Here is a 15,119-nt window from a genome sequence, read left to right as displayed (position 1 = left end):
CCCTGTTGGCTCGAACATTTAAATCATTTTTATGTTTTTCCTGTTCCGTAGACATACTGAAGGAAATATATTTAATGCTAGCCAAACTATATTCATTTTAGAGCAGTTTTAAATGAAGAGATTTATAAGTGCTCAATAACATAAGATATGAAGGACCTTGAGATATGGATTTTTGGTTAGAGCTTGCATTGTGAAAACAGTTTCACTACAGTTTGTGGAAGACAGTAATGATAGCCTTTTTGTTAGTCTACTTGGTGAGATTTGAAAAAGCCTAGAACCCTCTAGACTTTTCTGGAATTCCAAAAAATACTGCACAGCCCTCTAACAGTCATTGAGCTCTTGCCAAAAGTAAGATGAAAGCACAGCCAGCCTATATGCGAGTAATATATGTTAGCAATTGAGGTGGCACTGCAGAGAGACAGCTGTTCTGTCCAATTTCTTAAACAAGGTTTAAGGTTTTTTTTTAAACAAGAATCCTATTTCAAAGTTTCATAGGGGCAAACTTAATTTTAGTAACACTGGTGAAATGTTGCTGTGTTATGCCTTCAAGTGTGAGTAACCCCTGTTAGGCATGACAATAATAATAGTGGAGCAACGATTTACTTACTAATCAGCCAACAGTTATCTTACTTGCAGCAGGTTGTACAAGGGGTGTAGATTTTTTTGGCAGTCTTTTACAAGCCAATTACCTTTAACCTTGAATCACCTTCATCAGAACTTAATGTGTGCAAACGATATCATGCTGTGTTCAGTGTTGTCATCACCTACTTTACCTGTAGTCAAATGATTGTGGGGAGCCCACAGTGTCACCAACTAAATATACTGGTGTCATTCAGTAAACCGTGTTCACTGATTGAAGAAAAGCATCACACTGATGAAAGTTCATGACAAACACGTCTCTTACTGAAATGTATACTAGGATGCACATTATTTTCGACAGTAATGGGTACTGAAGTTGCAGTCATGCTGGGAGGTACCCGTGTTTTAAATTCTCACAACTGCAGTTCCAATATGGAGAGCTTTATTTCATTTCGTGAATGGGTCATATTTAGATTCACTAAAGGTAACATCTCAGCGGAGGTATAATGAATAATAATTGAGTAAAAGTAACACGCACAATAGACGTGTAAAATTATGGCAGTGAATTTAGTTATTATAGTCTATTATGACCTAGTTTCTTTTCACCGACTGCACTATTTGGACGTGTAAATATAAACTCTACATACTTTTGTACTAAACATTGCCACTTTCAAGGGCACTATAGTTCAAAGCTGAGGAATTTGATCATTTTGAGAGATTTATTGAGTTTGTCCATATACTGCTTGAAGCTTGCACTAATTTCTTCCTCACCCCTGTTCCTGCACCAATAGTTGCACCAATAGTCTATCACAGGACACAGGGGCTGATTGTTTTGGGGGTGCGGAGGGTTAAGCATTTTAAATGAATTGCTGATGGACTGAGCTGTCAGACTTAAGTAATAAAAGCCACCCTGATAAATGGAACTTTCTCCTGAGACTCTTCATCTTTCCTGATTGCTAGTTTGTGGAGATGGTGCTGCAAACGGCTCTCTGTAAGTGGGCCTCTTTGCCTGTGTAATAGCTTAATTAATTCCCAGAACACTGTGTCCAATTATAATAGTCCCTAGCATTGATGAAAAGAAGATATAGTCTTGAAAAAAAATCTTAAAAGCTGTTACATCTCAAAGATATTTCTCAGATATCATCTGAGCCTACTTTTCTTGCTCTCAGGGTAGCAATAGGGAGAGATGTGTAAGGGCTAGCTTCTTGATATGTGTGAACATTAAGCTTTGTTTTCATACAAATCTGAAAAGATGTTTTTTGTTTTGCAGCTGTAGTCTTAACACAAACCCTAGTCAATGGTTTTAAACCTAAAACATATGATAATGTTTACTTTGACTTTTACTATGAAACATTGCATTTATACCTTTCAACCCAAAGGGTTGATCCCAAACTGCATTTGTTGTCATTTCAAGCAGTAGTCTTACAGGGCTATGAATGTTGCTACATTTTTGTAGGCTGTAAAAGCTATTACACAGAGTACATAAAACCTAGTTCAGATCGTGACCAGGTTGTTATTTGGCATGCAGATTTGCGAGTGTAATTTAATCTGAATACAAGAGGTTTCTTCTCAGTCTTTGCCTTTGTTTCATAGGCTCACCTTATTGTTTTGTGCTATTTCTTAAATATTCATAAGACAGCAAGTTAATTATCTTTTTTAGAGATTTGAAGTGCCTAATTCATATATTGCTTACAGTTAATAACACATGATAAAGCACTAACTATAGGAAGTATGGTTGTTTAATGTTGAATGTCAGCAGTTTCTCAGGAAATGAGTGATATTATTTCTCAGCAGTGTCAATGGGATACATTATTTCAGGCATCTTGATGGAAAAGATTTCTTAATTATGAAAGATTTGATAATGGAACAAGGATTTTCCAGCGGCTTTTGCTTCAGACAATCAGAATGACAGGTCTTTAGGAGGAAGACTCCATCTTTCTTCAAAATGTATTGAGAAATGTGAATTTAAGCAAATCATTAATTGAAGAGAACGCGTTGTAGGGAAATGATTCTGCTAGTAAATCACTGAATCACTGAAGGGTAACGAAATATTGTGTTTCACAGACCACCTCTCTCCACACATACCAACAACTTCTTTTTATATCTTGTTGTCATGCATGTCGTTATTTGTACTGTATATGAAAAGGAGATTTCTGCAACAAATGAATAAATAAAGCAGCATTGTGGAGTCATAGGTCAGGCTCTGGATCACCACGTCATGTGATCCAGTCGCAGGTGGGAGGCTGCTGTTGTGTTCTTGACCAAGGCACTTCAATCAGATTGCTTCTGCCTCTGTCCTGCTCTATAAATGGGTACTCTCCAGGTTGTGGTTGTAAAAGACAATTTGTTCCTACACTTTTTCCTCACCCCCCCTTCTGCACATAAACAAGATAAGAGGAAACTGAAATTTAACTCTGTGTATTTTCTAAATCACGTTTCTTAGAGGAGTAGTTTTGTAATTGGGCTAGACACTTAATAATGAACATACTTCATTACTACCAAGTAAGGCGTTATTTAATCTTTATAAGAAGTATTTTAATCAGATCAAATATCAGTAACAGAAAGAGGTTTGCTGGCACAATGCAGTATTGTAATTTGTTCTACAGTAAACCCTTGGTTTAAAAGACTTAAAAGGGGGGAATGGGTGTCTATTACTGCAGAATGTCCGTTCAGCAATCACAAATCACTGTTGGTGTTTTTCAACCCATATATTTATATGAGAAAAATAAATATATATAGATCTTTAGACTTATTGTTTAAACAATTGCAGTCGACACATACAAAACAATCTGTTCCTGTGCCGTTTTTGTTATACAAGCTCTTTGTGTCATGTGTTGTAAATATACTGATTAAAATTCGTTAACACATACGATATGTTGCATTATATGTAGTATTTAGTTTTACCTAGTTTTTTATTTGTTCATTCCTAAGTTATTGAGGGGAAAGTCAGATATCTGATTCCCTTTTAGCAGATTGTGTCTGATATTTCTGAAATCTGTTAAAAAGAAGTCTTTTAAACTGAGGGTTTAGTGTACTATATACACTGTATAACTTTTTTATGCATTGTACAGCTAAAGTATTGGTAACTATATTCCTCTCAAAATTTGTTCATATAATTTTATGCTATAGATACAGAGTATCTTTTAAATGCTTTGATGCATTGTGGGAATCTTGTATTAAGAAATGCTTCATTTTTTTCAAATGAAAGATTTACTCTTGGGCATACCTGCTTGTGAGGGGGCATCATCCTTCACACACATCTGGCAGCAGAGTTCAAATACCATTCCACTGACAATTACTAATCTCAATTCAGTTCCTGTCTGATGTGTGCTGTAATCAGCCACTGAGTGTTTTGCAGTTGGGTCTATTGTAAAGACAAAGCTGTCATCACTTTTTCAATGAGGCCATGCAATTCTAGACATGTGTTGGCCTGGTGGACTGTATACAAAGCTGCTTGTCCAAGCTGGAGGCCAGCGAGCTGGACTGGGAATAACATAAGCCATTTTTCTTCCAGAACTGCAGGCTGAGAAAGAGCCAAGCTCCTCCCACGCTACTCAGGAACTGATGACAAGACTGGGCTTCTTACTTGGTGAAGGGATCCCAAGCACGGCTCACATACCTATGGAAGACAAGAATGAAAAGAAGGTATGCCATTTTCCAGCTGCAGCAGCACGGAGAAAGTTGAATTAGCTTGTGAAAGGGGATGCTTTTTTTTGTTGCTGCTTGATTTTGCACTTTGGACTGGAATACAACACTAATTGCTGTGGGATTAAAACACTTATAGCTGCATGTAAGGGTAACTTCTTTTTTCCTTTTTGTTATGTTGTGAAAGTGTTCTGTTCCCTCAGTGCTTGAATTAATGATCTGTTTGGTGGGACTCTATAGCAATGCTCTGTCAGGTACCCAAACATTTATTTCATAAGCTTTACAGAAACTTTACATGGCCTTTTGAACAAGTTTGAAACATGATAGTGTCAGCTTTAGTCCATAAATAGAAGTGGTTATGTTAAGCCTAGAGTTTGTTTTGCTATTTTAATTAGACTGGTGCTTTGAATAAAAGTTAGAAGTCCTTGATTTCAGTGCGCAGACATGCTTTTGACATTTTTGCTTAATATCAGTAATTTAAGGTGCTTGTAAGAGGCTTATTTTTAAGAATAAGTCACTTCCATTAGCAAAGATGTCTAAAGGGAAACTTGTGAGATAGGAATAGAAGTGAAATTTTAACGTAATGTTGAGATCTAAAAAAATACTTTCCAGAATATTTTTCTAGTATTTTCAAATTTCATACTTGCAGCAGGCTGCCTTCAGCTGTATCTGTCCTGTGTGTTTGAGAACAGTGTAATTATTTTTTCCCCTTAGTTGCATTTACTTCATTTGATAATGAAACCATGCTGTCTCACTATAGTGTGTTGGTGCTTGTGTGGGTTTATGCTGCTTGTGAAGTCTATTTTATAAATCGTATGTGACATGCTCTATAGGCAGAGTGGTACTCTGGTGGTACTTCTATTACCAGGCATAGAATGCAGGATTGCTGCTAAAGATAATTGCACTTCTAATAACAGCATGTTTTATTATCCATTGTCTAGCCTTTAGAGAACTTAAATTTTCTGAAAGTATGCTGAAGTCACCAGATGACCCCTAGGGTACCTAGGAGGGCAGTTAACAGTACTGGGAAGTGAAGGAGGATGTAAAACTGAGTTGAGAAGTTCTGAGTGTCAGACTCTTGGCAGGCATTAACCACAAAGGACCAGGCATTGGGTACATTTCTTCCCTCGTCTTAGAAGTCACTTTTCATGACCTATATACTGTACTGTAGGAGAGAAAATACAAAAAAAACTGGAAGGACTGCTGTGGGAATATTGCTATCTTTGTGTCTCACATTCTGGAAAGGAAAGAAGGATTGATTCCTAGATAATATAAGCTTAAAATGACTGCCTACACGTGAAGATAAAAAGAGTATTCCTCAGAAATATAGTATTTGGCATATTTGAAGTATAGTGTATAGTATATAAAGATAGTGTTAAAGAGGAAAATAAATGTAATTGCTGTCAATTGCTTTGAAAGCATTCAGTAAATAAAGGAAAAGGTAAAGAGTGTTCTTATGATTAGGCTGTGATTCATTTTAAATGAAAGGTGTGATGCTGTAAAATCTCTCTGCAAAGATGTAATAGCATATTTTCTTACAGTTACATTGCTTTGTCCAATCACTTTAAAATATAAATCTGTGCACATCTTTTTCATACCCAGTTCCTTTTTACAATATTTATGCAAATGGCAGAAAAAGTTAATTTTATCCTCGGCTTAGATTTGAATAAATATCTTCTGGTTATGAAGTTATTTTGGTCATAAAAGTTACTGGGCCTTTCAAAACCCAGAAGAAAGACAAACGACAAAAAGCCTTCCAGTCCTAATGATGGCCCTTGTTTCAAACGTTATCCCCCATGTCGTCTTTTATTTTAATATCTACAAGTTAGGGACAAGGAAGGCAGTTTGTGCTTTTATGCTTTAATTGGATAATGCAGGTTCAGCTATAGCAGATCCATAATTCAGATCAATTTAGGAGAAACGTCTTGTCATGACGGAAGGCATTAACATTATGAATGGTCTCTTCTCTGTTACATCTTCTCCAGTGCACAATAGCCAGCCAGGGAATTAGCCCGTGCTCCACTTTGACAAGCAGCACTGCATCTCCAAGCACAGATAGCCCGTGCTCTACCCTCAACAGCAGCATCAGCAAGCCAGCCGCTAACAAAACAAGCCCCCGTGGGACTATTACCAGCCCCAGTTCCACACTCGAAAGCAAGGACAGCGGCATAATAGGTAAGTGATCATATACTTAAGGACATGGTGGCATGCTGTGTTGTGGCCTAAATACCTATAACATCCCACCTTTCGTAGCAGGCACTGCAAAGCAGCAAAATTTGTTTCAAAGGAACAGGTATAAAGACTTATTCCACACTGAAAGGAAAAGAAAAGAGACGCAACGTTTCGGCTGTGGGGCCTTCTTCAGGTGTCTCTTAGTTTCTCTTTCACTGTCCTACAGTATGTTTCTCAGCCTTGGTCAGGCACAGGTGTTCCTCTGTTCCTCCCTCTATTTCTTTCTAAAACTTGATGAGGCCGATGATGAGTTGATGATGTGTTTCTGTTGTTATTAGTATTGATGCAAGTTGTATTAATATTAGAGCTTTAGAAGAAATATTGATAATACAGGGTATTGGTAGATGGAAAGAGAAAGGAAATCCATTTTGTAGCTTGTCAGGAATAACCAAATAGAAGTTCATTAGAATGTAGTTTTTAATTTGTTGCTCAAAACAGGAAGATGTTTACTCAGAATGTTTCAACATTTCCATAATAAGTCTTTGTTTCTGTATTATTGTTCTTTTTTCAAGGTTTAATTTAATTTTTAAGGTTTAAATTTAAACTAAGCCATGCTAAATTGGTCATTTCATTAATACCAAGTTATCGGTATAAACAGTGTAAAGTTTCTTAAATTTTGTTTTCAGATAGAAAAAAACACTTTAAAAAGGTTATTGAAGTGTTAATCATGTTTTTAGTTACATTTTTGTTCTTTTCAGTGATTTTCAAGGACAGAATTGTTCAGTCGTTATGGAGGGACATATCCATGCAGTGGCTCTGTAGAGTTTCCGGAGATATGGATATATTTAAAACTCAACACATGGTTAATCCAACAGGCAAACGTTGACATAATTGATTACAATGACGCACATCTCAGGCCTCATGGGGCGTATTATAGCTACTAAATTATTAATTTGAGATACTGATACTGTAATTGCAAATGTGAAGTAATGTCGTTTTCCAAATAGTGTTCCTTTTCGTCCAGAATGGAATGGCAAAAATGTCCTACTTTGCAGGGACCTACTTCCGAAATGAGCTGTTTGTTTGTGGCACCTACAGCATATAAAACTGGACTTCTTCTCAGAGGCGCTTTCACGAAGTTCTTCTTGATGCGGCAATTCAGAAAGCATTTCTGTTGCATTCAGAAGATTAATATGGTTTAACTTTCTTTGTAGTTTCAGCTTGAACAACTGCTCCAGGCTGACGTGATCGTCTTTTTTAAAAGACCTCAATGTTTTCCTCTAAAAACTGTTAGTAGTAGAAAGGAAACAGAGGTACACCTCAATACAGTGCATGAATGCCACCCAAACCCTTGGTATCTAAGTCCAGAAAAGGAAACATGATAGATTTTCATAAGTTCTTTTCACCTCTGTGTCATACTTTCCATTATTATGTTTGGCTGCTGTGAGTCATTAGTTCATTTTATATTTGTTGTCTTATGTGTTTTAGACAGTAAAATCTAAGATCCCTTTTGATTTTTTTAAAGTTGTTAACATGCAGAAGGTATGACCAAGGTCATTGTTATTAAAGTAATTTTTTCTGTCTCATAGCTGCTCTCTAATGCCAGTGAGATTGTAAGATAAAATGAGCAGTCCGTACTATTTTCAGAATTATAGGTGTGTGTTTTTGCCTATGATGTGCTCAAGTGGCTCTGTTTAGAAGTAATCAGTCCTTATAACATCTTGTTTGGGTCGCAAGAGAAATTAATAAAGGAATTTGATATCAAGTAACTCATGGTTACTTGGAGCACCAGTTATGGTGCTACAAATAGAGTCTGAAACTAGCTTTTATGTTTTTTCTTTTTAAACCAGGAATAGTTCACCTTTTAAAACAAATTGATAAGAGCAGCCCTACATGCTTCACCATTGTTACAAGTGTTGTCCCAGAAGAATCTATTTAATTTTGTTCTAGCCTACTTTTTCAGACAAGAAAATACACTGACGCCTTGAGTTTCATTTCGATCCGTTTGTGAAAAGAGCTGTCCAGGTCACACTGCCAGCACCACAGAACAACTGTTGATTCCTGCATCTGTTTGTTTCCTAAGGCTTTCATCTGACCTTTACATTGATTATCTTGACATAAGGAATCAATCTCGTCAATGTCTCATCAACAGTAATAGAGGTTCTTTCATTAGTTGTCTGAAAATGTCACCATCAGAGCTGCAGTGTAAACCTAAAGCCCATCTAAAATCCCAATAAACATTTTCTCTGTGATTTCTTAATGTATGCAGCTCTCTGAAGAATCTGAGAATTTTAACTAAATCCAATCGAACGTTTGGTATCTTGGGTGATATGTCCATTTTTTTAGATGCACATCACAAGGAATTGCCAGTGAAACCTTTGAATTATAAATGTTTAATGCATGATGATTATTATTTCCTTCGTCATTCTTAACCTGGAAAAGTGCTTAATTGCATTTGCAGTACATCTAAAAAATGCAATACAGTAATTGCCACCACTGAAGATGAAAATAAATTAAAGAAATATTTGAATGCTTGTAATATCATATGGGGTTAGAAAAATTGAACTCTGAACTAAAAAAGATTATAATAGACTACATTGTCACATCATTCAAATTCCAATTTTTAGGGCATAAACAACAGATCATCTGTTCTATATTATCTGGTCGATATTATATTAGTATATATAGATACTCTATATTATCTATCTGGTAGTTAGTGACTAAATAAAAGAATAAACGAATAGGAAATGTAGTTGTTACTTTCAGAACAGGACTCGCGGAATAGTCTAATAACTGTAACCTTGTGTTTGTAATTGTAATGGAATGCCTAAAACCACATGGTCCTCTCACCTTGTAGCAACAATTACAAGCTCCTCGGAGAACGATGACCGGAGCGGATCGAGCTTAGAGTGGAGCAAAGATGGCAGCCTGAGGGACAGCGGTCACCATGGGTTGGCACCCAGCCCGCGGGTGGATGGTTGTTCGCCTGTGGCAGAGGAAGAGACCGTCGGCCCCGGAGAGGCCCCGCTCAAGCAGGACGTGGCCGGAGCAAGCCCAGGGGAGGGTCCTCTTCCCTACCCACAGCAGAGCTCCTTCATGATGCCCCGGCCTAACTCGGTGGCAGGTGAGCGGCCACGCGTCTACTTGCTTGTAGAGAAGTCGTGTAGACTTTGCCCGCTTCTCCGGTTTCGAGTGGGATGCTCATTCGGCTTCACTACTGCTGTTTACGCAGGAATAGGTTATTTGGAAGGTTTTGTAGTCTAAGCATTCAAGAACGAATATGGTTTAAGAACCCACACTGTCTGTCAGGTGATATCGATGCAGTGGTCTTCATGGAGGTGGCTCCAGTTAGTGAAACAGCAGTGGAGAGCTGTAGTTGAAAACAATGGGGCAGAGAATGGGGGTGGATAATAATGCGGTAATGCTGCCTCTGCCCCTGTGAGCTGAGTTCCCCTAGGACGGGATTTGAATATGCTTTTCCAGGAAGCTTAGAGAGGCTGTGTTATTGCGGCCTGGTGGATGAACAGGAAATGTCTTGCCACTGCCAGTTTAGCAGCTTGTGGGAGTTCTAAATATTTCTATGAGCGTTAAGAAAGGAGGGTCTTATTATTGTGCGGGTCCTGGCTACTTTCATGCCATTTTCTGCGACTTGCTCAGGGGGAGGTGAAACTAACACAGCTGTTGTGCGTTGTACTGTGTTGGGTCTGTATGGGAGAGAGTCCTGCTTCGTCTCTGTGATCGGTTCCACATTCCACAGGAACCAACTGCTCAGCTCTGCTGAGAACAGCTTGACAGCTGCTGTAGGGATCCCACTTTGAGCTTTGGCGCGCACTCCTTCTCCCTGTGGCACTGCATTGGCTTAAATGAACTAAGCCCCTGAATTTATAATTTTGAGCTCTGAGCTATATTTCCATTTTTAATGTGTGTGCTTATTGAGATTTTGCACGAGAAGTGCCATTTGGATGTATAAATGAAAGAGCTGCAGTGAGACTTTTATAAAGCAGTCTGAAATTTGGCACAAAGGATTGAGTTCTCAAAATGGATCGCTACGGTTGGGTGTCAGGACAACGAGCCTTTGAGTTTTGATTATAATGATGAAATTATACTCAAATTCACCAGCAGAACATCTCCCAACAGGATTGTTACATGCGATTCACTGTAGCAATTGAGTGATTTTTTTGGAGGGCAATTGAAATTTGAAAAGAAGTCACATTACCTGAAATCATTAAGTCAATTTGTACACCTCTGTACTTTGTGTAATTGTGCTTGTCAGATACTGATATACACTTATACACGATTGTATGGTTGGTCTAATGTGCATGCTGGTTATTTTTATCATTCATCATCAACCGTAAAGAGCGGAAAGGGTTTTCAGTGAAGTGTGGCATTTGGTAATGTAAGTGGTCTACTAACTCATGAGTATCTAGTGTTTTTAGTGTAGGGATATCTAGTTAAGCAGACCCTAGCAGATTGGAGAATAGAAGCCTACTCGGTTTTTGAGGCTGGAATTTCCAGACAAGTCCAAAAAACACAATTTTGACTGTTCTTGACTTTTCACATGTGCTAAAACTTTACAGTCATTTAACAAAATCTTCTAATAGTCTGTGAGAGTGTCTCCAGTGATGATTTTTTAACTTCAGAGACTGACACACAGAACTCACTAATTGCTGTTTGTGACCTTGACCATTGTGATGTTTAAAAAACATAAGTAAGGTATGGAGGACAGATTGTGAAAACTTTCATGAGCTGGTCATACATAATAAGATTTTGAGGTACTTTATTTGGCAAATATGTTAAATTTATTTAATATACAGGGTGCCACTACTAAGGTCTGTGTGCCTTTTGCTTTTTTTAAGCAATTCTGGCTGCTTAAGGGGTTGTGTATTAGATGCTACTGCAAAGCTAATGTAACATATTTGATATACTGTAGCATATTTGTCATGGACCTGTTAGTTTTTACTGCATTCAGATAAATCAATAACTTTGCTTAATAAGGGTGTGCTTAAAATTGCTGAACAGCTACCAGGCTGTTTTTTTTTATTTCCCGTTTGTTTGTAAGGATCAGACAGAATCCTTTAACAATTCTAATGATAAAAAAAATTAAGTACAATAATATTCTTCAAAATGTAATTGTCTGACCATGGCTTCTATCTGCATTTGCACTTAGAAATTGTATGCTCCTATCGTTATAATGTAGCTCCGTTACTGCGGGCTCCAAAGATTAACACCCTTTCATTTTATGGTTTGTTATTACAGCATCCACTTAGGAAGATAAGGACATTGAAAGACAGCTATGAATATGTGACAGAACATTTCACACTGCGAGACAGTTGAAGAATAAGGAACTTGGAAGTCTTTATTTTCACATTTACGCTTACGTTCTCTGTTTTGCATTTATATTGCAGGTTTAGAGGAGGGTTGTAATGAATGCAAAGCGCACGGCCAATCTGTGAGATGCAGAAAAACAATCAGCCCCAGAAAAGAAGGAAAACTCTTTTTTGTGTGTCAAGTGGGCTATGATCTTTGTTTGTCTCTTTTTATCACCTTTTTGTGTGTGAATTTGCTGGTTTTGTGCCGGTAACTTCAGGTGGGCTTTGTTCCGCACATCAGCTCCCTCAAAACCTTGGTGTCGGGGTCCACACAGCATCGTGGGCCCCTCCAGGTTCACACAGGTAGTGGCCTGTCAGAATGGTTTACCTCAGAGTCCTCGTGTCAGGGCTTATCTTTCCATTTTTCTTCCTCTCCAGTACCTGTCAGCTTGGCGAGTGTGAAGGTACTGTTTTTACTTTCTGGTCCTGAGGGAATAGGGTGTAGTGCCAGCACCTGACTGAGAAGGTCATAATGAGATGATGGTTGATGGATGTCATAGCTGCGAATGCCACTTTGTTAATAGTAAGTCTGGGGAGCTGATAGGGGTCTCTGGAGTTTTGAGCATGTTAGTCTGTAAGAGATTCACTTCTCAGCCACAAGGTTGAATATTGAGAAGGAACATTTCTGTTTCAGTGAAGAACCTGTGGCTGTGCCACCAGCTGAATGTAAAATACAGACTGGCGGTAACAAATCCCTCGCTGCCCCTCTGGGAAAAAAAAAAAGCTGTTTTAGAAAAAGGTAATGTATCACTCTATCCTAGGCCAGGTCACTGCAATGACAGCTGTTCCTTCAGTAGTGAGTAAAATCATCATTCAGTTCAGCTCAGAATTTTTTTAGCCAATAAGGCTCTACATGTTTACAAGCATTGGCTGTAATGCAAAACTCACTTCTGTTTAAGAAGTCAGTTTTCCTGGTTTGCCCATATAACAATGAAATAGCTGTTAGAAGTCTATATATGTGACTAGGCACAGAGCACTTACATAAAGCACCCCCCCTCCCCACTGTACTCAGGGTTTGTAGGCTAGGCTTTGTGCTTAACCAGAATTGTACTCAACCCTTTTTTATTATTGGTCACTAGTGTCTGGATGCTTAGGGAAAAGAAATCCTACAGAAATACTGTTAAACTAATTATACCAAGCACAAAGAGGCTAGTAGGAGCTGTTATGGTAGGAGTATGAGCCTGTAGTGATTCAGGATGAAAAAATTACCTGGTTGTTATATTAGTAACATCCTCTAGTAATGTCTAGTAATATCCTCTTTCAGAAATCAAATATTCTGCAGAAATCGATTTTGGAATTTCGTGGTCAAAAGTCCACCTTTTGTCTTCATTTTGTCTTAATAATAATGATAATTCCCTTGCTAGGATCACCCCGAAATCAGACTTTGCCCCTCCAGTATTTCTAAAGCCCATTCTGATTATTAAAATCTAAGTGGACTAAATTATGCACTAGATTATGTCTCATTGATGGTACTGTTAAGAAATGGTACTGTTAAGGAACAGATGAAAAAGTTTTTAACATTTAACATTTTCCATATGTTACAATCAACAATTACAATTTTGTCTTCTTTAAGGATGTCTTCTTAATTCCCCCAAAAATGACATTGGTACTTTAAAAATCATAGCTTTTATTTTCATTATTACCAAAAGTGTGATGGTTTTACTGTAAGTGTACATTTGCGGTAATGTCAAAATTACTGGAGCTACTTAGGCCCACTGAGTAATGATTGCATGCATTTCATGATAGATACTGCAAAACTGGTATGACTGTTCCAGTATAATTACACCTCTTGCCTTAAGAAAATACATCTACATCTTTTAATTAAACCCATTTGTGTATTCGGTCTGCAAAATCAATAATTATTTAATTACCCACAGCTCGCCTCACCCACCCTGCCAACTAAGGTTGTAAAATGTGTGGAAGGAGCTTAAGAAAGAACAAAAGAACTCTAAATACCTCACAGCAGCTGCTGTAATCAGTGATTCCATGACATGAAAATATTTACTGTTGGAATACCTAACTGCTCGTATTCCCATTCTTGTACTTAACACTGGTTTTGTTATACATTTCTCTTCGTCTGCTGTATATTATTTTAGGCTTCTTTGCATAAAATGTATGATTATTTCCATTTTCCTGTAATGTGCATGAAGCAAAATTGATTAGAAGCCACTTCATTATAGCGAAAATCTGTAAACCGGTTGTTCATATATCGAGAGATGGGCTCAACTTTTTTTATTATAGGGCAAATGCCCCTGAAACTCATGCTGTTAGTGGTGAGAAGGGCTGTGCATTTGCTCAGTGTTATGGGAAAGTCTGCTGTTGCCATCAGAAACTTACACAGGAAAACCTTTTCAACTAAGAATGTCAGGGTGTTAATAATAAAAAATGCTAGTTGACTTTCTGAAGATATTCAGTTGTTGAGCCTAAGAATGTATTTTCACGGCAACAACAATTTCAAAAAGCGCAGAATGAGCATTTATACACCTGTTTTGTTCAAAGTAAAAACCAGAACTTGAGGAACTGATACTGTGTACCTTGTTAACCTAATTCAGATATCAGAGTTTTTTTTCTTTAAATAAAAAAGAAATAGAAAGGTGGCTATCATAATTTTACCATTTTTACATCTAAAACAATTCAGAATCCAAGGACAGAATTGGAGAGGTATTCTAAGAAATTTGTGTCCTGCTGCATAGAAAATGTGTAATAGGATATTAAACATAAATAATTAAATGGTCCCAGTGTTATTGTATTGATTGTACGTTTTTGGGTACTAGGGTAGCTTTGTAACCATGTTTGAATGCAAATACAGTTCACCATTTTGCATCAAATAATAATCCTTTATTTAACCAGGCCTGTATCAAAGGCTGAAGGAATTTCAGGGTGAGAAGGAAATTCAAAATGAAAAGGCTGATGTCTCCTATGGTACTACAGTTTGATGGGTGCCTCAATTCTTGTTTTTGACTTAGATGTTGGCTTTCTTTATATTATGGTTTGTTAGTACAGGGAGATGGTGTCCTTATTTCTCTGACAGTTCGAAGGCTTGCAGCATAGTTGCAAAACACTTTAGGTTAAATGAAGTCTAGTTCAGGTGTGTCCAGGGTATATATAACTACAGTGTTGAATTGGAATTTATGATTACTAATTTTACCCATTGTTGCTTTGTCATCAAAGTTGGCTGAGAAGTTTTTTCGCATGGGAAAATGTGGCAAATATTGAATGATCCACTCTTTTTTTCCAAGCATTGGAATTTCCATTGATGCCTTCTTGAAAGAGCTATGGTTTCCTCTTTGTTTTACTGAGTGAGAGAGCACCATTACAGAAGTCATCTTTTTACAGAAGTCAGAACATTACAGA

The 15,119-nt window shown here is 37.6% G+C and overlaps 1 protein-coding gene across 12 annotated transcripts in view; it reads left to right on the top strand.

Annotated features, from left to right (window-relative positions):
• Positions 1-15,119, top strand: part of tanc1a (tetratricopeptide repeat, ankyrin repeat and coiled-coil containing 1a) — a 155,277-nt gene that overhangs the window by 88,205 nt on the left and 51,953 nt on the right. For all 12 annotated transcript variants that reach the window (XM_088930220.1, XM_088930217.1, XM_088930215.1 and 9 more), the window contains 3 exons: positions 4,094-4,224; positions 6,210-6,399; positions 9,254-9,520. In XM_088930220.1, the coding sequence (XP_088786346.1) occupies positions 4,094-4,224; positions 6,210-6,399; positions 9,254-9,520 (588 nt within the window). The remainder of the gene's footprint in view (positions 1-4,093; positions 4,225-6,209; positions 6,400-9,253; positions 9,521-15,119) is intronic.

Source organism: Atractosteus spatula, chromosome 13 (assembly GCF_055471065.1).
Source record: "Atractosteus spatula isolate fAtrSpa1 chromosome 13, fAtrSpa1.hap1, whole genome shotgun sequence".
In the NCBI taxonomy this organism is placed as follows: domain Eukaryota; kingdom Metazoa; phylum Chordata; class Actinopteri; order Semionotiformes; family Lepisosteidae; genus Atractosteus; species Atractosteus spatula.
The sequence above is the reverse complement of the archived record's forward strand: the minus strand, read 5'-3'. Positions and strand labels throughout refer to the sequence as shown.